This window comes from Aedes aegypti, chromosome 3 (genome assembly GCF_002204515.2).
Source record: "Aedes aegypti strain LVP_AGWG chromosome 3, AaegL5.0 Primary Assembly, whole genome shotgun sequence".
In the NCBI taxonomy this organism is placed as follows: Eukaryota; Metazoa; Arthropoda; class Insecta; order Diptera; family Culicidae; genus Aedes; species Aedes aegypti.
Window position 1 is genome coordinate 298,957,567 of NC_035109.1, and position 25,356 is coordinate 298,982,922.

The 25,356-nt window shown below is 43.2% G+C and overlaps 1 protein-coding gene across 1 annotated transcript in view; it reads right to left on the reverse strand.

Annotated features, from left to right (window-relative positions):
* Positions 1-1,963: 1,963 nt before the first annotated feature.
* The window catches only part of LOC5568706 (low-density lipoprotein receptor-related protein 1), a gene marked incomplete at its 5' end in the record, with an annotated part of 55,910 nt that continues 32,517 nt past the window's right edge, over positions 1,964-25,356 (reverse strand). The window contains 8 exons of the mRNA XM_021850801.1: positions 1,964-3,550; positions 16,528-16,648; positions 16,713-16,871; positions 16,940-17,288; positions 17,354-18,172; positions 18,233-19,647; positions 19,705-20,094; positions 20,163-25,336. Coding sequence (XP_021706493.1) covers positions 3,365-3,550; positions 16,528-16,648; positions 16,713-16,871; positions 16,940-17,288; positions 17,354-18,172; positions 18,233-19,647; positions 19,705-20,094; positions 20,163-25,336 — 8,613 coding nt within the window. The remainder of the gene's footprint in view (positions 3,551-16,527; positions 16,649-16,712; positions 16,872-16,939; positions 17,289-17,353; positions 18,173-18,232; positions 19,648-19,704; positions 20,095-20,162; positions 25,337-25,356) is intronic.

The following is a 25,356-nucleotide window of genomic DNA, read 5'->3' on the forward strand; positions in this document are numbered from 1 at the left end:
TAAGAGCATAATCTATGACTCACACAGAGTTACAATCATAAATCTTGTCTCATCTTTTTGAATCACTGTCTTTATAATTATGGATTTACAAACATAACGCATGTAAAAACACACCGCAATAATATATACAAATATGTACAGCAAAATGTCGTGCATCATAACTTTTAATAAATTTCATTAAATAACATGACAAATGCGAATATAGTCCAAACTACAATTTATTCTCAATAATATCATTGAAGCGTGCGATAAATACGACTGAGAGTGTGTTAACTATTGGTCTGTGGTATTGGTGTGTATATTGATCTCTCTGCGTCAACTATTTAAAGCTACGTTTCCTTTTTTCTATAGACTCTGTAAGACGTTAGATTTGTTAAGAGACGATCCGAAAATTCTGTAATCAAGCATACGTGTCTTAACATCATCAAAATGTTCCTTACGAGCTGAGTATGTGAGATTCCTAACTAAACCCTGGAGAATCCTTAAGGGATTCTTGGTTCTTGTGGGACTTTCCAGAAATTTTAACGAATTCATGAGGATATCTGCAGATTCCAAGTGGACACTGAGCGCTTCTTGAGGGATCTTCAGAGTGGTTATGGAGAATTATGTCCAAAATCTGGTGATTCCTAATAAACACTAGGGCGTCCTGTAAAATTTAAACGGGATAATGTGAATTTCTAGTGGTATTTTTAATATTTCCGGCGAAAGCTTGGGGGTTTTGAAAAGGTTCCCAGAGGAATTTGAGGTGTGCTAGTGGTAGCCTAATAATAATAAACTTAAAATGTTTTTTAATCGGAGACTTGAGAATTTTCAGCAACATCGCAGCGGAATTCCAAGATATTAACTGCTAGCAAAGTCCTTAGCAAGATCCTGAGAACTCTATGCAAGATCATGCGGATGCTTGGCAAGATGCTTCAGAGCTCAAGCATTTTTCTGTATATTTCTTATGAGAACCTGAGGATTCCTATAAGGTTCTTGAGGTTTCATAACAGGATCCTGTAAATTTCAGTTGATTTCATAAGGTAGGTGTAAACATATATCAAGCTCAATGAAAAATTATTTCAAGAAAAAATTAAATTCTACAGAATTACAAGTCACATTTACGCATCATCCCACCTTTATGTTTGCTCTTTTGATTGCAGTCAACCGTTCATTATAAAATGCTTTACTTTATCAGAAACATTAATTGAAAAAGCAATTCTAAACTTACCGATTTTTTTCAAATTTTACGCTCAAGTCCAAAAGTTAAACTGATTTTAAATGTTCATTCAATTAAAAAAAAAAGCTAATGCCGTTTTGCAAAACCCAGCGCTTTTGATTTGCAAATACGTCTTTATAAGAAAACAAAAATATGTTTTTCGTGTTCTTTCATAGTTTTAAGAAAATGTCTAGTTCTTGAATAAAGGTCACTCATGCTATTATTGGTTTTACAAAGCCCTTTTATACAAAAATTAAATAAAGCTTCTAAATATAATTGAAGACGTTGAGGCGTAAAAACGCCACTAGAAAAACGTTTGCCAGATTTAACATTACGGGGCTATAGATTCATAGCATAGTATAACCCTTCGGGAAAATACTTCGAAGTGAACCTTTTCGAAGTCTCAAAGCCTTATGATTCCATAAAAATGATGTATTAACATTTTAATGATGTTTTCAAAACCAATAATTGAAAAATGAAATTTGAAATATGGGTTCCGATTTTGGCACGGTTCCGTTTTTGGCAACTGAAAATTTAAACTTTGTTGCCAAAAACGGAATCCCACTGTATTACCACACTGTATAAATCAGTGCAGGAAAGTAGCCCGTTTTATGACAGATTGGTGTGATGAAAAACAGCCTATTACAATGAGAAATCGCAAAAAAAAAATTTGAGTATAGCTCCATGAGTCGATATCGAGTCATGGAACTTCGATCAGTGAACGATCGAAATGGATATTTTCTTTCAGCGTTAAATGAACCCACGTTTGCAAAATTACAGTCTTTATTTCAAACGATTTTCCTAGTTTTTTTTTTCGTGGCAGAATTTCAACCGTCGTCATCAGTTTCACTTTGGGTTTTTCGTTTTATTTTTGCAACTCTTGCTTCAATTTCGACCACGTCTACGTTCAGTACAAAAACTACTACAGCTATGTTCACGTGTGTCGCGTAAAAAACTTCCACATATTTCGTTTGATGATTGATTTCTTTTTTCTTCGTCCTTTCCTTAATGCATACCTATTGTAATGTGTCTATTCTGTATTGGCAAACTGGAATTGATTTATCTATATGGCATTGGATATCAATGTGTTCGTAGTTTCATCTTCCTTTATGGCAAAATGTTTCCATCTAGAGTCGATCCTTCAGATGAGTCGATATCGTTCACATTATTTCTAACTAACTAGTATTATTTTAACTGCCGTGCTTCACATAATTTCTCAGAACTAGTAATATTTTTCTTTAACATTAGGATTCGTTTATTTACGTCTTGTTTTCTTTAAAAAATCACAAACAATTTCTAGTGTTTTTCGTTTAATTTCTGTTTTCTTTACAAACAAGCTTTGATCTGCTTTTCTTTAACAATAATTGTTGCTTTGTTATTTGCTAATTTGGCTTATTATCAAAAAGTGGATGGACAAATTCCGCATCATGGTTAGTTTAAATTTATTGTTGCTTTGTCGTTTGAGAAAAATGTGTTCGCTTCACAGGAAGAGCGCCGTCATAGTGTCGAGTAAAATGTGATAATGAAGCTGTTTCAGAGTATAATAACTATTTAGATACTGTAAATGTACACTGTAGTAATTATTGATTAGTTAACGTAAAGTTATTTAAAGCTCATTTGAAGTGATCTTAACGATCTGTCCTACCACTTCCAGGGCACCAAGATTGATCCTTGACTAACTAACGGAAAATAGAAGCTAACAGCAGATTCAAATTTATTCTAAATTCACTTCTCCTCGATTGGTTTTACTAACTGGATCTCGCTCAAATGCGATCGTCACATTGGGACAAACCACTCGACAGCCAGGTCAAGCAACTTTAAAAATCGTCACACGCCCGCATTGACTAAAATTGAATTTCGAGATCTTTAAAACTTTTTCTAGCTCGATCCTATACTTACATGAGTTTGAAAGTTAATTATTACTCTTACATACAGAATATCTACAAATCCTTTGCGAAAGGTTACCAACAGTAGGAAAATGACTATTCTTCCGTTTCTTTACTAAAGCGCAACGAAATCAACACATATTTCTAACAGTATTATCGGGGAAAACTTACAGCCAAGCATGCCTACGTTATCCAACTGGCACAAGTGATGCCAACGCTAATTCTAGAAGGATTCGGTCACCCTCTAGAATCGCATTTGCTACTATTTCTTGATCCGATATCATAACAAGTCCTGGGCGCTCGAGTCGTCCAGTGTGTGCTGGAGGAGTCCCTTCTTCTCCTCCGGAGCCGAGCAGGACATGTTCAACAGCGGGTGGGCACTGTTGCCCGGTATCGAGGAGGAATCGGCGTGGACGTTCACTCCGCCCGCGTACATTGAGTCGTACACTGGGTTGGCAAAGTGGGCCTGTAAAGAAAAAAAAAACACTATAAAACCGAGATTCTTGACTACTATAGAATGATCATCCATCATAATATCATTATCTAGTTCAACTGCTACTCTGGAGCTGTACGATCATCCAGACAAGCGATACAAACAAGTAATTTCTGTAGTTCAATCCACCATACGGCATGCAAAGTAATCCTGTTAGGGAAGCTACCCTACCTTTGAATCACAAACATCTGCATCAATTTCTGGTCTTTAAGCACTTCTGCACTGAACTTCTGCCAGTTGCCGATCTTTTTCTGGCCAAATCCACCTTGTCTCAAGCTTCTCCTGACTACGAAATGTCTTCTAACACCGCCGAGTTGATCGATCAGTAATCGCATTTCTCCAACCTCGACCTCATATTGGCCTTCGACTCTTGATTCATTGTTCAGACCCCCCCCTTATCTCTATCTTCTCGACGAGACTCTGTCTCATCGTTCAGGTTCTGCATCTTCATGGTACAGGTCGGACTCGATTATCCGGAGTATCGTTTTTTTTTTTCACTCCGGATAATCGAATCACAAAGAAAAAAATTGATATCTTTGATAAAAGAACTTAAATATTATCTTTTTTCGCTATTTTATTTATATGATGCGGTGGCGTAGCCAGAATTTTTTTCTAGGAACAATAGGGGTCTTTACAAGAAAACAAAAATTTTGACCAGCATACATAAAAAACTACTCTTTTAAACCCCTCTCTCTTAAATACGTTCTAAACTGCTAAACTATTCATATTGTATATCGCAATACAAAATTATCTCAGATTTATGCATAAACATTGGAAAACAAGAACATTGAAAAACGAATTCCGGATAATCGAGTCTAAAATTCCGGATAATCGAGTCTCCGGATAATCGAGTCCGACCTGTATCTTAACTATCTGTACCACGGACATGGCACTCGAAACTAACACAAACTCAAGTGCACCTTAGCAACCCATTTTGACCAAAGCCATCAGTGTAACAACGCTTCAACGCCGCAACACCGCCCGTCCAAAATCCTGGTTGTAGATACCTATCAAGATTGCAGTAGTTTAGGGGGTTAAGTTTAGTGTGCAGGGGTGCCGAGGGACCATGGTGTTTCCATACATCCGGAATAATGTCGAAATTTATCAACTCAAATAAAATTATTGAAATAAAAAAGGGATGAGCCAGCCTCAGACTGCAATTTTTTTTTTCAAATAGATATCTATCTATCTCCATCTGTCTACTAAAGCAAAATATTAGAACATTGAGAATGTAGTTTTGCTAATATTACGACAAAAAGATGATTGAGAAAGATTTGAAAACGATTTGGATAAGCTAGTAGAGTGTCATCCTTCTGTTTCAATTCTTAAAAATGTTCTAACGTGATTTTTCCAACTGTAACGAAAACTTTCTCAATGAAGTCTTAGGTTTGAATGCAGTTTTGTATATCTGCAGATCAAGTAACAAGACTTAGTTATTCGCATATTTATTTTGAAATAACTCTATATTGATCACACTGCAAATCTGGTAGTGGTTAAGTGCCTTGGATAAATGAACTTTAGGGACCTCTAGCTTGAACAAATAAAACAACAAGGGACCAGATAGCCCAGATAACATTGGTAGCCTAATAACAGTTTATTCAGCAGAAAAGAGACTGTATAAACTGCACATTAGCTGAATAAGCTGTTACTTGGGAGGAATAAAAAAGAGATCGAAAATGAACCCAACAGAAAACAGAAATACAATACGTAACCTTATAGGAACCAGAAGATAAGAGTTTGATTCTTTATCATAGGATCAGGCCAGACATTCTTTTTTTTGTAATTCCTCGTGACATTACGACAGTATTACTGCTCGTATTACTGTATGTATTTTTCATGATTTTCTTTAGGAAATTCGTAAGAATTTAGGTATTTCCTTAAGTTTCATAGATTTTTCAGAAGATTTTTTCAGGATCTCAGGAAGTGATTATTAGGGGCCCAGATAGCCGTAGCGGTAAACGCGCAGCTATTCAGCAAGATCAAGCTGAGGGTCGTGGGTTCAAATCCCACCGGTCGAGGATCTTTTCGGGTTGGAAATTTTCTCGACTCCTAGGGCATAAACCCAGACAACCAGAAATCGCATGAAAGTTCATGTTATAACTCGTTTATTCATACTAATTACATCAACCCGCAAAAAAACCGTGGATAAACTCGTCAGATTGCTGAGTTTCCTCGCATAAAACACTTTTTTCTGAGTTCATTTGTACGTTTTGCTTCGTCCCGTACACTCGTACAATGTAAGTCGAATCAATCCGCAGCAGCTGTCAAATCAACATTTGTTATCATAAGTTAAGTCGCATAAGATCATAGGTTAGTTTGGTAAAATATTTATACACTCGCATTAATAACATAATTCATCACATAATATATGCACGCAAATCGCCTGCATTTTTGTATGATCATCAGTTTTTCCTCGAAAACTTGATACCAGCCCTACACAAATTTCTTCAACCCAAAACTGTTAAATAAATCTGTATGTTCAACAATTTGAGTATTAAAACATAGAATAATCATGATGAATTTCAATCAAATTCAAAATAATGTTATTGTTGACAAATGACACCAACAAGCATTGAATATAGCCTGCAAAGGCTGGTTCGCTACTGACAAGAAAAGGAATCGCCTATCTCGATGCGTGGGAAATTTCTTCCCAGAAATGGTCCAGAAAATCATTTTTTTCTGATCGCAGTACGCAGTTGAGAAGAAATGTCATTTCAAATGAGGCTCTCTGTAGGAAATTTCTTAACCCATTCAGTTAAGGAATTTCTTTACTTTTCTTGAGCGAAACAGCATACTTAGCTCAAACAAATAAAATCTAAAACGATGTAGAAAATATTGAAGAAAACATAAGTAACATTAATTATTTTAAATTTAAAATTGGTTTACGTTCCTTAGGGATTTGAAGTGATTGTTGAACGTTATAAAATAGTTTTATTTCTGATAATGAAAACATTACACAGGGCATGAAAAAAATCTAGTCTATTCTAAACTATCAAAATGTTTTTTCTGGAAAAAGGGCCCCCACAAGACTATGGCCCCCGGGCCCCCACATTTGTAAATCCGGCCCTGCTGGCAGTGCTACTCAAGTGCTATCATGTGATGCAGCGCTTCGGCGATTGCTTCAAAGCTCGTTCAGATGAAAGATTCTTGTTGAATTGCTCAAGTGGTGTATAGAGTTCACAGACAACCTTTGGCCTCAGACCCTCTTCTCCCTGGAACCACCATAGGTATTAAATTAATTAACTCATTACGCGTGGTAAAGATGGACAAATTATGGGTGAAATTATGAAAAAAGTCCACGGCTGGGATTTGAACCCAGGACTCTTGTATGCTAGACGAGCGCTTTACCAACTAAGCTACCGATCCACTTGGTGACCCAAAAACTGGGTTGGTTACAAGCTTAGAATTCAAATCCCTACTAAATAAATCGCACTCGCTCTTTCCGCGTGTGTATTACCGTTTAGGTCCAGAGTGTTCCGTTCGCGCCTCAGGGTTTCGCCGTCGCGCTGTTTTCCTTCCTCGGGCTTGGGTCGAGTTACATCGCCCTGCCTTCCGCCCGCCTGGTATTATACTATAGCGAATCGATTGATGATCACTATGAGTATAACCGTCATCAACGCGCCAGTTCATGGTACCTAAAAGGCTAGGACTACAAAACGTCACGTCGATAATCGATTCTGCACCATTCCTGCGGAAGGTACTCACTGTACCCACATTTGCCAGCTCTAAATTTAATGTGGCCAGGGATTCCAACAATAGCTGGCCTCTTTGATTGGTGCAGCGGCTACCCCACTCCACTGCCCATGCATTAAAGTCGCCAGTTATCACTACTGGCTGCCGATTAGCTAGTTCGGCCATCATCCTGTCAACCATGTGGGAAAATTCCTCAATCGACCACCTTGGGGGCGCGTAACAACTGCAATAGAACACGCCGTTGATTTTTGCTATCGCAAAACCGTCATTTAAGCTAGAGACTACTTCTTGGATTGGGTATCATCCTGTCGTCCCTATAGCTGCTAGCTGTTGAGACCTATCTGCCACCCAGTTCCCATTGTTGGCTGGTATGCGGTATGGGTCCGATAGTAACACCACGTCAGTCTTGGTTTCCGAGACTGACTGCCAAAGCAACTGCTGGGCTGCATCACAGTGGTTTAAATTTAACTGTATTACTTCCGTTTGTGCCCGGACATTTGGGTCCGCCCGTTAAGTGTCCGTTGTCTGCTCTGTCGACACATATAATGCACTTAGCGATTTGCTTACAATCGCTTGCCCTATGGCCTTCAGTGCCGCATTTTCTGCACATCTTACTTTTGTCGGGACCATTGCAATTCCACGACTTATGGCCCTTCCCGAAATACTTGAAGCAAACTTCAGGAGGATATTGTATGCTCAGCCGGCAAACCGACCAGCCTACCTTGAGTATGCCCAAGTTCTTCGCTTTGTTGGCCTCTGCGACCGGCAGCCTGATCGCCGCCACCTGGGTGCCCTGCGGGCCCTTTCTAAGGTGGATGGCCTTACTGGCTACGTCGATGTCAAACTACTCTTTGAGAGCAGCCGAAACTTCCGCTGCGTCGGTGACCTCATCCAGATTTTTACACTGGGGAGTCGCTTCAGCAGTAAGGGATCTTACATCAACCTCGTCGCCAAGTACTTCTTGTGCCAGTTGCTTATAGACTGCACCCTTTTCCTTGGCGTCCTTCTTTAAGACTAGGATCATTTCGCCAATCCTTTCGCTTCTTCCGTTATGATAACGAGGACTTCGCCTAAATTCCTACGTTTCGCTGTTTTCGGTTTAGCGCTCTCCTTGGGCTCCGTTTTTGGTTTCCTCTGTTTTTTCTTATTTCCAACTCGTATCCACGGGTTGCTGTTGCCTTGCGCCCGTGGTTCCTGTGGATACACTGCCTGGTTCGGGTTATCCCGTGGCTCCTTTTTCTTGGCTTTCTTGGCCTTAGGCTTGGTGTTGGCCTCTCCTTTGTTGCCATGTCCTCTTGATTGCGGGGCTTGGCTCGTGCCAGCTTAGGTCACTTTTCCCTTAGCAACCATACGTCTTTTCGCCACGTATTCATTCTCGGATGGTCCCCTCTTTCGCATCGCGTATCGAATAATATCATCAGATATATTCGCGTTGCCTGTGAAGGAAAACACTTCGGTCTGACACGACCTAGTGTCTTTTTGGCCTTCTACCTTGCCAAGTTGTTCCTTGGCTTTCTCGTAGTCCTGCTTTGCGGCTAGGACTGATTGTCGCAATTTCAGTAGACTTGTTTTCAAGTCTTTGCTGATATTGCTTTTGCTCTTAACAAACTCGATGATGACATCAAGTTGCTCAGCTGCTACTTGCATTTTAGGGAGGTACTCCCTATTGCGATCCATGGCCTCGATTAATCCCGGGCCATCGGTCACCTTGCATGTTGCACTGGAGCGGCCAGTGCCTGCCGTCGTCACAGTATCTAGGCTTTACCTATGGTTACCTATGCAAGCAGGGAGGCCATGCTAGGATTGACATAGTCCTTTATGGGGTACTATGTTCAGAGCCGGATCGGCGCAAATCAGTTTATGACATCTGAGCCTACTCCCGCTCAGTGGGAACAACCAGGAGACGGATTTGAACCATACTTTAGGGCCTGCCACGGTTTTACAAGACGGGAGCAGCGATCGCCATTAGTCCACTCGCCGTTTCGGACCAGTGTCACTCGACCCTACTAAGGGAGTAGAATGTCGCCGCTGTCAGCCTCAAATCATACAGTACATATACCGTTACTTGTCCTTTGTCGTGCGCTGCCAGTATACATAATTGGGGCCGTACTGGCGTTGGTCCCAATGTGGTCGAAGCACTCCTACTCGTAGTTCCATGCCATGTCCGTTTGTATCGCGACCAGTATGCCATAATCAGGATCTCACTGGGATCAATCCTGATGTGCCGGTTGACACTCCTGTTAGTTTGGGCTAGGGTACTTTAAGCGACACCGGTCGCTGTGACAGAGTTGCATTCGGATTTTTGTGGTTTTTATGAAGGTTCATCAGAGCCCACTGCGAACTTCACCACATCCTGGGCAACTCCCACACTCGCAGAGGTCCTGGGGGGGAGGTCCTTTAAGCCCGTGGACTTTCGTCCCTGCTGCCCCAACAGAATACACTGTGTAAACGCATAATGCGAAACCATAAGGGTGAAAATTTAAACTAAATTACAACATCCTTATAATCCCACCCTTATTTAGCCTCAGGTTTGAGACTGAAGAGGAGCAACCGATTATTTCGGAGAAACAAAAGGTCACCTGCACCATTTCTCCGGGTAGCACAGGAAGGGAATAATACTGTAGAGGGCGCCCTGGTACTCCACAGGCTCCGTTTGCGGTCAGGTTTTTTTTTTAGACCCCCTAACCATTCATTCTTAGGCACGGTAAGCTTAAAGCCGTATAAATTAGGGGTCACCTGTGAGGTGGACTTTTACCACCGGAACAGGCAGTCCGTAGTGTTAATTCTTATCCAATTGAAACAACCGCTACCGATACTACACGCTGATCGGGAAAAGGAAGTTAACATTGACAAATTGATGATTACCTCTTGACATGTCCAAACACCCCGCACTCCCCTTGGAAAAAAAAAATCCATAATTTTATCCCATTTATCCACCTGCATTCACACAACACGCATGACATTTATTGTTCGTGGGAGTTAACGAGCCACGAAAGAAATAAAAAAACCCAGACACACATAGAATCAAACCAGTTAAGGGGACACGGGAGACCGTGTTATTTTCCCTATTATTCTTCTCACTCTAACAATTATCATCAAAACTTTGTGGAAGCAAATCTCGAGTTTTAATGAACCGATAAAGCTGAAAATTTATCGGGTTGTGCACTACATATATAGAATCATAGTGATACATTTTCGCATCGATATATGGAGTGGTTCTTGGGATTTGCTTCTTGAAATGAATAGGGTGATTATGATGACGTCCCGTGCGGCCTTAAAATGTTTCACATAGCTTCTTACTAGACCTGTTCATATTTTGCAAAAGTTTCAGAAATCAACCGGTCAAGTGGTATACCCAATTCTCATGATAAATTGAACTGCTGGTAAAAATTTCAGCTCATTTGGTCCAAATTTAGATGTGCTCAATCAATCAGTTTTATGTTTTTGGGCTGTATTTGAGCTTTAAAAATTTGTAACTCACGATTGAAGAAATAAAAGATAATTTAATTGCCGTCAAATGAAAGCCACACTAAAGTAGCAAAAGTTCTCAGAATAAACATAGTATATTTAAACATGTTTTATTTAATTTTAGACCATTTTTCTTCTGCGCGTCATAGAAAAATGTCTGGTTTTAGATAGATATTTGCCCACAGAAGGTACCGTAAGGACGCCATTCACCGCCCATGCTCCATTCACCGCTCATTGAATTATTTTGAAAAATCTGAACAAATTTCCGCAATAAAAGTCATTAACATGTATCAGTATACCAAAATTGTATTGAAATGAAATTCATATAATTTTATATTATACTAGTGGCCCCGGCAAACTTCGCCTTGCCTTCAAGTAGGCTGTTGAAAAACGCTATGGATCATCCCATACAAAATGACAGTTCCGTTCACGCTTGTTTTTCCAACTTTCCCGGTGAATGTCCTGGGATTTTTATACACACAAACACGTCGGAACACTTGACGAACAAAACGGAAAACCATTCATTCAAATCGGTTGACCCGTTCGGAAGCCATTTCGTGACATACAAACATCACTCCATTTTTATTTATATAGAAGATACTACTTATAAAAAATATTTTTAGACTGTTTAAGGTGGTAAACATGAGTTGAATAAAGATTCGTGTATGGCGGATCGAAAAATGCTTCTTAGCTGCCACGGTTTAATAGGTTGTCGTTATATACTACAAAGATAACAACCAGCTAATGAAAGTAAATTAATTCCAAATAGTGGCGTTTATAGGGCCTCATACTTTGGATGAGCGGTGAATGGCGCCCTACACATGTATCATTGGCATACATATTTTTCGATACCATTGTACGTTATTCACATTTCTATTTGTTTCATATAAAAACAAATGTTTTATCTTGCGTCTAGCGCAAAAAGTTGCGAAAAAATATTGAAAATCCGATTTTTGACAGAATTTAACGTATTAAAATGCTGTTAAATGAGCGGTGAATGGCGTCCTTACGGTACATACAGATCATTTATCCATAGTAAATGTTAAGGAAACAAACGCTTCATATTCATACTATTGCAGTCTAGCCAAATTTTCCATGTAGCTATTGAGAATAAATTGTTAAAAATCAATAGGTTTGAAGCTATCTCAATTTTCAGCCGCCGTACTGAATAACACAATGACACAAGCATTGACGGATATTTTTTCAAACACGTTAGCATTGCTTTTCAATGATGATTGATGATTGTATGTTATAGAGGAGTGAAAAGTCATTCTGTTCTGAAGCAGACAAGTTGCTATCATCGGCTGCCAAGGATTGTCTTCAGCTTTGCGGATTGGTGGAAGAACTAGTAATTCAAGAGTTGAAAGATCGAATCCGGTATTTTTTTTTGTTCCTGAGATAAATAGTATATATTTTAATCTATTCATTTATATATTCTTCATTTATATATAATATGGAAGACGAGAAGAAAGTATTTGTTCCGGGTGTTGGTTTGGCTAATCCCCACTTCAACAGAAATGGTTTGCCAACAATAAAAAGTACCTTACAAGTGTTTTCCATTATCGTCGTAATGAAAAGAAAAGTGTTGCGGAGAGTTGTGCACTAGTGGCTAATAAACTTATTGGCGTTTATAATAGTTCTCAACTGCGGACACAGCGTGCTTGGCATATTGGAAAGAAGGTTAAGGATCTGTATTTTTCGTGGAGAAAATTTCAAATAAATTACAAGCGAAAAGGAGAATGTTTCATTAAGCTACGACAAAGATGGGATTTAAAAATCAAACAAACTTTTAATGTTATGAATCGCAACTCCAAAGTGCCAATCAAGCTGGAAATGAAAACTGAAGAATTTGACGAATCCTGTAAGAAAGGTGAGTAAATGTTTGATTTTTGAGATCAATATTATTTCATTATGATATATGTTTGTAGCCGAAAATTTCATTGATGTGGACGAAGAACATTCCCAAAGTTCAGATGAATCAGGCGAAGAATTCGTTGCACCTGTTATTAAAAAGAAAAGATCATTTCCGTGGAGTAGTGAGACTTTAGCCCTGCTAGACCGAACAACGACATCGAATAGCGCTGCCGTTGCTGTATTGACGTCTAGTGTGTCAAACAACATTCAACAAGTCTCTCAACAGTCCGCAGATATCGTGGGGAGGTAATTATAGTCAATCATACACAAGTTAAGAGAATTCTATGAGTATCTAACATTACAGAATCGACTAGACGTGTTGGATCGATATAAAAGAGAGTTTGTTCTGGAAGATGCGCTAGTGGTTCATATGGACACGAAGCAGATGTCTACGGGCCCAAGCAAGAGAGCTGAAGAACGCTTGTCCATACCCGTAACAGGGAATGGAAATGAACAATTGTTGGGAATTCCTGTTATTAAAAGCGGTTCGGGAAAAGACATTGCTAATGAGGTTTACACGGTACTTGAAGGATGGACTATAACTAATTCAATAAAGGCAATCGGATACGATACAACTGCATCTAATACAGGAATACGTAATGGTGCAGTAACGCTGTTAGAGAAAAGGCTGGGTCGAAAATTACTCCATTTCCCATGCCGTCACCATATAATGGAGCTTATTTTGGAGGCCGTATTCAACGTGGCTTTGAACTCGAAATCAACAAGTCCCGATTTGGCGATTTTCAAAAGATTCCAAAAATCATGGCGAACTATTGATATTTCATCCTACGCATCAGCAGACGACAGTTCGAGTTTATCAGAAGATAGCAAAAAGGATATCCGTGAAAAAGTTTCTCGATTGCTGGATCTCGAATATGCGCGCGCAGATTACAAAGAAATGTTACTTCTATCTTTGCTTTTCATAGGGGATGATGAATACTAGGGAGAGAAGATTAAAATGAAAGCGCCCGGTATTATCTATGCTAAGTAGAAACAGAATAATATATTGACAATATTTTTTTTTACAGGTGCAATGCATCATGCCCGATGGATGGCAAAAGGCATATATACTTTGAAAATATATTTTTATAGAGAACAATTTACACTATCTTCAGCAGAGCAGAGATGATTAGAGAGAATATGTTTATTTATAATAAACATATATTTGGACGCCTGGTATACAGCTCCTTTGGCGATAGTGGCACCAAGGAAAGACTTAAATCTGCTAAAAATGCTAACAGATTATGAAAAAGTCGACAAGGATATTGCCACAGCTGGAAAGTTGAAACTTTTCCGTCATTTGGATTATCTCAACGAGCAAAATGTATGTTTAGCATTTTTCGATAACGAGGTAACCAATGACCTAAAACGTAAAATGGTTCAGAATCCTTCGCGCATCACTACCTCCAACAGTCCTAACAAAATCAATGAAGATCTCGCTGATTACGTTAGTGAAAATTCGAAAATATTTTTCCAAATTCTGGGTATTTCCATGGACGTCATATTGAACCAAGATCCATCAGAATGGGAAGCACATGAAGAATTCATCCAAGCGAAGGCAATGTGTTCAAAATTCGCCGTAGTTAATGATTCTGCAGAGCGTGCTGTTGCACTAGGACAAAAATATAAGGATTTTGCTACACAAAACGAAAATCAGAAGCAAGCTTTTTTGGCAAATGTTTTCATCAATCGAAAACAGTTTCCAAAACTTTCCAAAGGAGAAATTGCGGATCGAATACATAAGGCTTAGATTTTATAACTGCTGTTGTTTTTTCTTTTGAATAATTTTTGTTGTTAAAAATGTAGTTACTCCAGATTTTTTTGCTTATGTTTTACTGTTCATGAAACTTCCTTGTAAATTTCATTTATTTAGATTATTAAGGTCAGCATAAACAAATCATTTAGAAAATAATAATAACTTTAAAATAAAAACATTGTTATTACCTGAATTGTTCTCTTTTATTGAAAATATACAAAAATTCTAACAAATTACGAACAACAAATAGGTAGCTTTAAATGTTAGTTGTTTCATTCTCACGAGTTTTCAGTAGGCAGAATGGCTGCTATTGAGCCACCTGCCTTTACTCATTTTCAAATAATTCAATTTGGCGACAAAATGGTCCTTAAAAAATTCTCAACGCATGTTTTTCTTCAAGGCCTGATGTTGTGGTGCAGAAAACTGTGATAAAAAATATTCGATACATTCATGCATAAAGAAGAATCGAAACATTGACCATCCAATTATGAGCTCAACACGTTACCTACTAAGCCAACGACGTTGGCTATGAAACATTTTTCTGCAATCGATATTGTTTAAATCACAGTAACAGCAGCATTTGCTCTTCTAGAACAAACAATCATCAATCATCATTGAAAAGCAATGCTAACGTGTTTGAAAAAATATCCGTCAATGCTTGTGTCATTGTGTTATTCAGTACGGCGGTTGAAATTTGAAATAGCTTCAAACCTATTGATTTTTAACAATTCATTCTCAATAGCTACATGGAAAATTTGGCTATGTGAGGCATAGATTGCACTGTGTTGAGTAGTGGCAATATAATTGATCGCAGCAAGCAGTCTGGTGCATTGAGCATATTCTTTCTGTCACTTGCGAACCAACACTTTCCTGGGTAAGTTGTGTATGCATCATGTGGAGGGTAATTCCTCTCCATCGATAATCCAAACTCCACATTGGCGATCCTACCAGTTATCTGCTAATTTGCGGAAAGATATCTGGTTTTTGGTTTTCGTTTAATGGGAGGAATCACCCTTCAGCGTTGCAAGAGTGAAAATAGTGAGAAAAGAATACGAATGGAAGAACAAATTGATTTGTCTAGAATGAAATTTCCGGCTCCCCGTATGATGTTTGTTTTCTGCTTGTGTGAAAAAAAAAGTGTTCCGCAAGTTCCTGTAGAATCTGACAAAGTGACCGAAAGTTTACGGCGGCTAGTGAAGTGAACAAAAAAGCAGCAGGTTAAAATCGATCTTGTTGTTTTGCCTTGAGCAAATGTCAGATCTAAAAGCTTACAGCGCGTTGTTTGCCGTGGAGAAAGAAAATTCCCAGCAATGTCCGCTGCCGATAAGCTTACAGCGTGTTGTTTGCCGTGGGGAAAAATGGTCCCCGGCAATGTCCGCTGCCGGAAGATTCCAGCGAGTTGTTTGCCGTGGGAGAAGATGGTCTCCCGGCAATGTCCACTTCCGAAAAGTTTCAGCGAGTTGTTTGGCGTGGTAGAAGATAGTCTCCCGGCAATGTCCGCTTCCGGAATGTTCCAGCGAGTTGTTTGCCGTGGGGAAAAATGGTACCCGGCAATGTCCGCTGCCGGAAAGTTTCAGCGAGTTGTTTGCCGTGGGAGAAGATGGTCTCCTGGCAATGTCCGCTGTCGTAAAGTTCAAGCGAATTGTTTGCCGTGGGAGAAGATGATCCCCGGCAATGTCCGCTGCAGGAGAGTTTACAGCGTATGACTTGTCGCCTCACAGGCTAGACTGCAATAGTATAAATATGAAGCGATTGTTTCCTGAACATTTACTATGGATAAATGATCTCACATTTTTCTATGTCGCGCAGAAGAAAAATGGTCTAAAATTAAATAAAACATGTTTAAATATACTATGTTTATTCTGAGAACTTTTGCTACATTAGTGTGGCTTTCATTTGACGGCAATTAAATTATCTTTTATTTCTTCAATCGTGAGTTACAAATTTTTAAAGCTCAAATACAGCCCAAAAACATAAAACTGATTTGAAGCACATCTAAATTTGTACTAAATGAGCTGAAATTGTTACCAGAAGTTCAATTTATCATGAGAATTGGGTATACCACTTGACCGGTTGATTTCTGAAACTTTTGCAAAATATGAACAGGTGTACTTCTTACCTTATCATCCTCGTGTACAAATGATGGCACCTCTTCCACATCGCCCAGATACATGGGATTGGTGATCTCCACGTTCTCTGTGAGCCGAGCGTGTGAAAATGGAAGCCCGCCTCTACGTTTTCTGCGAATAGAATTGAGAACACATTAGTAAATTCTACAAGTCGCTTCATAGTGGTCCAACTTACTTCAACCCGTAGAGTGCACCGCCGAACCCGGCCACCGCTAACAGTATCACAAATAGCACGATCGCTAAAATCTTCAGCGTGAAACCGGCTCGATCTCGACCCTCCAGTTCGGCAACGGCAATCTCCTTCAGACAAATGCTAAGCGAACCATCTTCGCATCTGTTCAACGAAATAAGCGTTAAATGAGCACTATCTACATCGAATATCTCCGAATACCGTTAACTTACATGCACTCGTTGATGGAACTGCCGGCCACACAGGTACCGCACTCCTCGATGCAGTTCGGTGGCCGCTCGCATTGCGTTCCGGTCCATTCGCCGACGCACACACACGAAGGCACGTACGTCACGTTCCACACCGAGTACACATCCAGCTGGCAGATGCCACTGTTCTTGCAGTAGTTGATGCACGGATTGTTGTACCCGACGTACATTTCGCAGTGCTTGCCGCCATATTGGTTGGTACAGTTGCAGATCGGTTTACCACGCACCTCCAAACAGTGACCGGTGTTGCTGCAGATGTAGTGCTCACACGGAGTCGGCAGCGGGCTTGGTGAAGGACGCACCGGTGGGCAATCTGAGGAAGGGGGGTTTCAATCATTTTTGTGGTGTTGATGTGTGGAATCATCTTAAGGTACTTACATTCGGGTCGATTTTCGGAGCTTTCGCATAGATCGATCTCGCAGTACTGTCCCTCGTAGCCTTTCCGACAACTACAGAACGGCTTCGGACCGATCATGCAGAAACCTCCATTCCGGCAGAGTTCCTTACAATTTTGATTCTCGCAACGATCTCCGTACGATCCATCCGGGCAGCTGCACTTTGGATATCCCTTCTCGATGACGCATCCGCCTCCGTTGTGGCAATAGTTGGCACAGTTGTTAACCTCGCAGCTGCGACCGCTGAATCCGTCCGGACATTCACACTGATCCCTATCGGTGGCGGTTTTCCTACAGATGCCACCATTCTCGCATTTGAAGTTGGAACAGTGTTCGCACTGCGCTCCGCTGTAGTCCTTCGGACAACTGCAAGATAAACTGCCGTTGTTCGAAATCGAACAGTTGCCTCCGTTGTGGCAGTGCTGCAAGCATGCTTCCGTAGAGATGTCGCACCGCTCTCCGGTCCACTGGGGCAGACAGGTACACTTGCGCACGTTGTTTACGATGTAGCACGCACCCCGATTCTTGCAGTACTCGGAACAGATGTAGTGCTCGCAGTACTTGCCGTCGAACAACGCCGGACACTGGCACCGCTGCTGGCCATTTTCGATGACACACTTGCCGAAGTTGCAGGGCAGTTTACACTCCATTGGTGCTTCCTTGGCGCACTGAACCATCGGAGCAGTCTGGTTGACGATTTTGTGGTTGTCCGGGCATAGGCAACGCCGCCCGAGAGGATCCTCGATCGAGAGTAGACAAATGGCCGATTCGTGGCAGGGGTACATGGTGCATGGGTTGGCAGCTGTGGGAAAAAGGTTTCAAATTAGAATGTATTGAATATAAATGGCTGTTGAACACCTACCTTTTCGATTATGCTTCAACGGATGGATATAGTGCAGATCGGACGATCTGTATCCTCTGGTGCCCTGAAACACCTCCGTACCGTTGTCCCGGCCAAACTTGTTCAACTTTAGGATACTCTGGTTGTACAGTATCACGTAGATACTGTCCTCAAAAATGTCCAACAGCTTCGGCTTCGAGTAGTCGTACATCTCCCGGATCACATGCCGATCGCCACCGGTCATGAGTAGACACGTCTCGATCGTACTCTTGCGGTAGTCAGCCCAGTAGAGCCGGTTGGTGGTTTGATCAATGGCCAAACCGGACGCCCACTCGATGTTTGCACTCACTAGCTTTTGCTTTTTGTAGCCATCCATGCCGGAAAGGATGATGGCCTCCATGACGGACCACACCATCACCCGATTGATCGGATCGACGACGATATCGATCGGATGTTTTCCAGTCGCTGTGAGAGTCGTTTGGTTGGTGCCGTTGAAGTTGATCACGAAGATATTACTCTGCTTCTTGTTGATGACGTACAGGTGTTCCGTTAGCCAGTCACACGCGATTGCTAGTGGGATGACTTTTTGATCTTTCAGAATTACAGTCGAGTGTGTCCCGTCCAGTGTCTTGACACGATCGCTAGATGGCAGAGCTCTGGGTCGAACGCTGTGAGAAAATTCTACCGTTTCTTCCACCTTCACCGAAGTGTCCATGTGCACCTTCTGTAAGCACTTCTCAAGACTGTCGATCCAGAACAACGTGATGTTATGTTTGGTGATCGAGTAGTCGAACCGATCGATCTTCTTCGAAGTGGTCTGTAGGTAGCCCATCACGGTCGTTCCCTGGTAGATGCTTCTGAAGTCCGATTCGGAGGAAACCAACAGTAAGCCTGGTTCATCAGCTGCCACACAGGTATCATTGCGGAGTGGTCCCTTGCGATATCCCGCAGCGCACTGGCAATTGTAGTAACCCTTCTTGACCAAGCATATCTGACTGCAAGATCCAAAACCGCAATCCATTCGAACGCAACCGAGTTCATCCGACTCGTCTATGCAGTTCGCCTGGCCGTCGCACCGGAAGCTGCTAGGAATGCACTTCGAATCACTACTGCAACGGAACGTCCCGGCTGGACACTTATGGCACATGCTTGTCTTCTCATCGCTGTTGTCACCGCAGTCGTCCTTGTTGTCGCACACCAGCCCCTTGCGGATGCAGTTGCTATTGCTACATTTGAAGGCACGTTTGTTGCATCCGTGTTCCTGGCAGTACTCGAATTTTTCGTCCGATCGGTCGAAACAGTCGTCGATGCCGTCGCAGACCCAATTCTTGAGGATGCATTTGCCGTTGTCGCACCGGAACTCGTCCTCATGGCATTCGCAGTTCTCTTCGTCCGATCCGTCTATGCAATCGTTATCGCCGTCGCATAGGAGTTTCCTAAAGGTGAGGTTTTTGAGGTTAAGTTATGATTATACCGATATCAGGGATACTTACATGTTCACGCATAGGTTTTGTCCCGTGCACTTGAACTCGTCCGGTTTGCAACTCAAATCGCAGTTCTCCTCATCGCTGTGATCCTCGCAGTTGTACTCTCCGTCGCATTGCCGAATACCCCGGATGCAGTACCCGTCTCTGCAGCGGAATTCCGATTCCGAGCAGTTGCGCATCTTGCAGTTCACTTCGTCTGAGTTGTCGCCGCAATCGTTCTCATAGTCACACTGCCACCGTCCGGGGATGCACTTGGAGTTGTTGCACCGGAAGTACGACGCTTCACACGTTACCACATCCGGTTGCTTGCAGTTTTCCTTTTCGTCTTCTCCATCGTGGCAATCATCCTCTCCATCACAGCGCCATGAATTCGGAATACAGCGACCGTTGTTGCACCTACATGACGGAAATACAAGAAACGTTCTAGAGATTGAATCTTTCACTGATCCGTCCCATACCCTTACCTAAACTCTCCATTCTCGCACGTTCGCTCACCGCAGTTCTTCTCGTCCGAACCATCCGGGCAATCGACGTCTCCGTCGCAGGCCCAAACCTTCGTAATGCACTTGCCCGAACCGCACTTGAACTGATGGTCAGCACAGGCCGTCACGTTGCAGCCGATCTCGTCCTCTCCGTTGTGGCAATCCAGCTTCGCATCGCAACGCTTATGTCCATCCAGGCAGAACGCGCTATGATTGCCCGAGCGGCTACACTTGAACTGCGAGTTGAAACACTCGTAATCGTCGCAGTCCTTCTCGTCCGAGCTGTCGCCGCACTGATCAATGCCGTCGCATATCGAGCTTGGGCTGATGCATTTGTTGTTATCGCACTGGAACTGGCCTGACTCGCAGGCAAACTCTGGGCAGTCATCCGGCTCGTCGCTGTTGTCGCCGCAGTCATCCTGTTTGTCACACTTCCAGTAGTACGGAATGCACTTGAACGTTGTGTTGCACAGGAACTGAGCCGACGAGCAATTGGATATGCAAGTCTTGTTGTCAATGCCCAAAATGAAATTATCCGGACATGCACACTTGTAACCTTGTGGGTCTGGTGAAAGCAGACACAGCGTTGAGCATCCAGCTCGCAAGCAGGGATCCTCCTCGGGTTTCTTTTGTCGATATGGGTGGAAAATGCGGAGGTCCATGGGTCGATGAATTGTCTTGATCACGTTGCCGCACTGATCACCTCGATACTTGTGGCAATACTCGATCGATTTCGTTTCCCAATCTGTCCAGTAGATCCGATCCTCCCATACGGCGATGGCGAACACGTGATGCAAGTTCATGCTTGGATGCATGTCTCGGTAGATGATCACTTTGCGGTTGCGTCCTTCCAGATCACTGACGGCAATAAAGTCCTCCCTTGCATCGCCCCAGAAAAGTTCGTTGGTTTCGAAACTGATCGTCAAGGCGTTTGGCCATCCAAGGTGGTTCTTGATCAACATGGTTTGATTCGATCCATCCATACCGGCTTTTCCGATGTACGGTTGATCACCCCAATCTGTCCAGTACATATTTCTGCGGAAGGGATCCAGCACGATAGCCCTTGGCTCTTGGAGGTTTTCCGAGATCAAAATTTTCCTATAGCGTCCGTCCAGTTTGGAGATTTCTATCGTGTCCAGACTTTTGTCGCACCAATACAAATTCCTGGCAACCCAATCGATCGCCAAGCCGTCCGGATTCTTCAAGGTAGACTTGTGCAGAGTCTCCGTCTTGTTAGAGCTCAAGCACATCCGTTTGATTGAACTTATTACCGAATTGACGTCGGACCAGTAGTAGCACTTAGTCTCCCAATCAAAGTCCAGTGCAACCGCATTGGAAAGGTTGTGCGCCAGGATGGTCATGGAGCCGTTGAGGTCCACTTCACGAACATAGTATCGATTCGAGAATATCAGTTTCATGGTTTCGAGCGAATCGGCCTTACACGATCCGTTCTCGCGGCTAACGTAACCTTCCTGACACGAACAATGATACGACCCGTAGGTGTTGGTACAGATTTGACTACAAGGACGATCGAGGCACTCATCTACGTCGTCACAAAGATGTTTGTTGATCACATTGACTTTGAAACCAGGCCTGCACGTGCACTCGTAACCCACTTCTCGATCTTCGCAAGCATGCGCGCACAAATCCGGCATTTGGTCGCATTCGTTGATCTGGCAGGACTTCTCGTCACTCCAATCGCCGCAGTCGTTCTGTCCATCGCACAACAGTCCGCTAGTTATGCATACTCCACTCTCGCAACGGAACAGTTCCGGACCGGCGCAGATCAGCGTAGTGTTTTTGCACAACTGGATATCTTCATCCGATCCATCCTCACAGTCATTGTTGACGTTGCATGTTAGGTTACTTGCAATGCATTTCTGATTCTTGCATCGGAACTCATCTGCCTTACACGCGGTCGCCACAGCACTATCAGTACAGTTGATCGGTTCATCAGAGCCATCTATACAATCCGCGTCACCATCGCAGACAAACAGTCTACTGATGCGCTCGCCGCTGTGGCAGGTGAAAGAATCCAGATCCCATCCAATCGTCACTGTATCACAATTCTTCTCATCGGCTCCGTCGCTGAAACAGTCCACCTCTCCATCGCACATCCACTTCTTCGGAATGCAGCGTCCACTTCCCGGACACTGAAACTCCCAATCGGGACAAATCCGCTGCTGACAGTGTTCACCCTCGTCCGATCCATCGGCACAGTCCGGATTGTTGTCGCATTGCCAGCTGTTCGGAATACACTCGGAGGAGTTCAAACACTGAAACTGGTTCGGCTTGCAATGGCGCGTACAATTCACCTCGTCCGAACTCAAACTAGTGACCGTTCCGTCCAGACAGTCATCTTCGTTGTCACATCGCCAGTTTTGCGGGATGCAGTGGCCATTGTCACATAGGAACTTATCGGTGGGACATGTCGGCACGATCGAAGTCGTGCAATTCTGCTCATCGCTGTTATCCCAACAATCGTTTTCTCCATCGCAAACCCACGACGCCATGTAACAGGCCGTCGTATTTGGGCACTGAAGGAACTCTCCCGAGTGCATTGCACTGCAGTTGCGTACTTTAGGACAACCGATCTCATCCGAGGCATCCGCACAGTCAGGGTCATTATCGCAACGCATCTTATTTGATATACACAATCCGTTGTTGCAGCGGAACTTTGTCTCCGGATCGCACGGACAATTTTGCTCGTCACTTCCATCGCCACAGTTCTGGATATTGTCGCAGTACTGCGACTCCGGAATGCAACGCCGATTGGTGCACAGGAAGAATCCTTTCGGGCATTGCCTGCTGTCACAGAAACTCGCCATTTCATCCGACCCGTCGATACAGTGCGTGATCTTGTCACACGTCAAGTAGAACGGAATGCATCCACCGACCGAACAGCTGAACTCTTCTGCCGAACAGCGCGACGATAGATCAGGAACGCAACGCTTCCCGTCCGAGGCCAACACTCCCTGCGTACAGCTGCACTTGATCTTGCCGGCTGCGTCGATCATACAAACGTCTTCGCAGCCTCCGTTCAGCACACGACACGGGTCCGCACTGCAGTCCTGATCGATCTTCTGAACCGCAACAATACCCATCGGTCGTACAATATCATTCCGCAACCACAGAACATCGCTGCCGGAATACTTATTGGCTCTGATCACCGCATGCAGTATCCAGTCCGTCCAGAATAGCAAGTCCCCGTAGACGGCCATTGCGAAGGGATGCTTTGGAGTCGAGTGCGCCAAAACTACTCGATTGCGACCGTCGTAGTCCGCCCGTTCTATTTTGTCGTACCGTGCGTCGGCCCAGTACAGTTTCTTCGCTTGGTAATCCAAGGTGATCGCGTTCGGCATTCGAATATCGGTCGTGATGATACTCTCCAGCCCATAACCGGAAGGATATGCTCGTTGAATCGACGCCGAAAGGGGATTCCAGTTGGTCCAATAGATCATGGCTAGGCAAGGTTCAACGGCGATTCCTCGAGGTTTATCTGTGGGTTTCAGTTTGATCAGCTCCTTCACCAATCCGGCATTGGTCTTGGGGTCGTGGGTAATGTTGGACATGTCAAGTGAACGAATGGATGCTTCGTTGTTAGAGGTCCAGAACAGGTGCTTGGTGATTGGATTGTACGCGAGACCTTCGACGGTTAGCTGCTTGGTAATGATCTGGCGATGGTCCGAACCGTTGAAGTACACGGAGTTGATCGAACTGAACTCTACGTCTGAATAGTAGATCAGACTTTGATCGTAGTCGTACGTTAGAGCGATCGTGTTTTTCAGCAGGGTCGAGTTCTGAATCTCAGGAATGGGGCCATTGCGGTTCTGGGAATCGGTCAGGTGGATACTTTCGATCGCGGAAACTCGGGAGTAGATCAAAAAGCTGTCGTATGGCTCACACGTTTTGTAATCTTTGGTAGACACTTTGCCGTGGGAACATGCACAGATTGGGTGCGTTCCGTTAAATAAGCAGAGATGCTCACAGCCACCATTGTTCATACCACAGGCGTTCGTTGTTTGCTGTTTCTTTGAAGAGAATATTTTTATATCCTTCATCGGATTACCATCGGCCTCAATCACTGACCAAAAGTTGGTAATGTTCTTCACATTCGCAACTTTGATATTTCCTCGAACATCCGACCAGAAAATATTTTCCTCGTACAGATCAAGTGCTTGTACATTGTCCAAAGTGTTGTTCAGTAGGACCTTCTTCATATTGCCGTCGTAATCTACTCTCCAAATACTATCCGTTTGAACCTCGCACCAATACACAACCTGGTTTTCAATATCCAGTGTCAGATCACTAATAATTGCAGTCTGGTTAACCAAAATAAACTTCCCCGTGCCGTCCAGTCCTGTCCTTCCGATCTTTCCTTTTCCAGCGTAGAATATGTACCCGTTCACGGGATCGACCGCGATCAACTGAGGACTTTCCAAATTCGACGCTACCACGTACCGCATAAATCCATCCAATCGAGCCACCTCAATCAGGTTCCTCTTCTGATCCGTCCAGTAAATGTTGTTCGCCACCCAATCAACTGCAATGCCTCCTAACCAATCCAGCGAATTCCCATCCACCACCTGCTCAAAATTGCTCACGATCACCGATCTTTCACTACCGTCGCGCTTGATCTTCGTTATCGATCCTCGATCACTGTCCGCGATGAACACAAAATCACTGCTCGCGTGGTAGTCAATAGCCGTGGCAAGTGAAATTTTCTGCAGGGGTCCCAACACTACTTCCTTCTGATCCAACGCTTTACCCACCGGGATGCCCTTCAGTTGATGCCCGATCGAGTACATCAAGAAGTTGTCGATTCCCACGCACCGCGACGCATCTTGCGGGTCCTGCCGGTAGCCCATGGCACACTTGCAGGTGTGGGTCTGACTGGACAGCGGCACGCAAAGATGATGGCAACCACCTCCGCTGCTCTGTTGACAGGAGTTGGTCCCGTTCTGCGCTCCCGGGTGGTACATCCGAATGGCGTTTACTCCACCGGTGTTGTTCCGAACGATCTCCCGACTTTGGCAGAGATTCTTGTTGCACCGCACGATACGACTGTCGTACCCGTCGTCGAAGTAGATGTGCTCCCGGTAGATGGCCATCGTACTGATCGGGTGCGATCCGATCGCGCCCAAGACTTCGGTGATCTGCAAAGAAAAGTACGCAA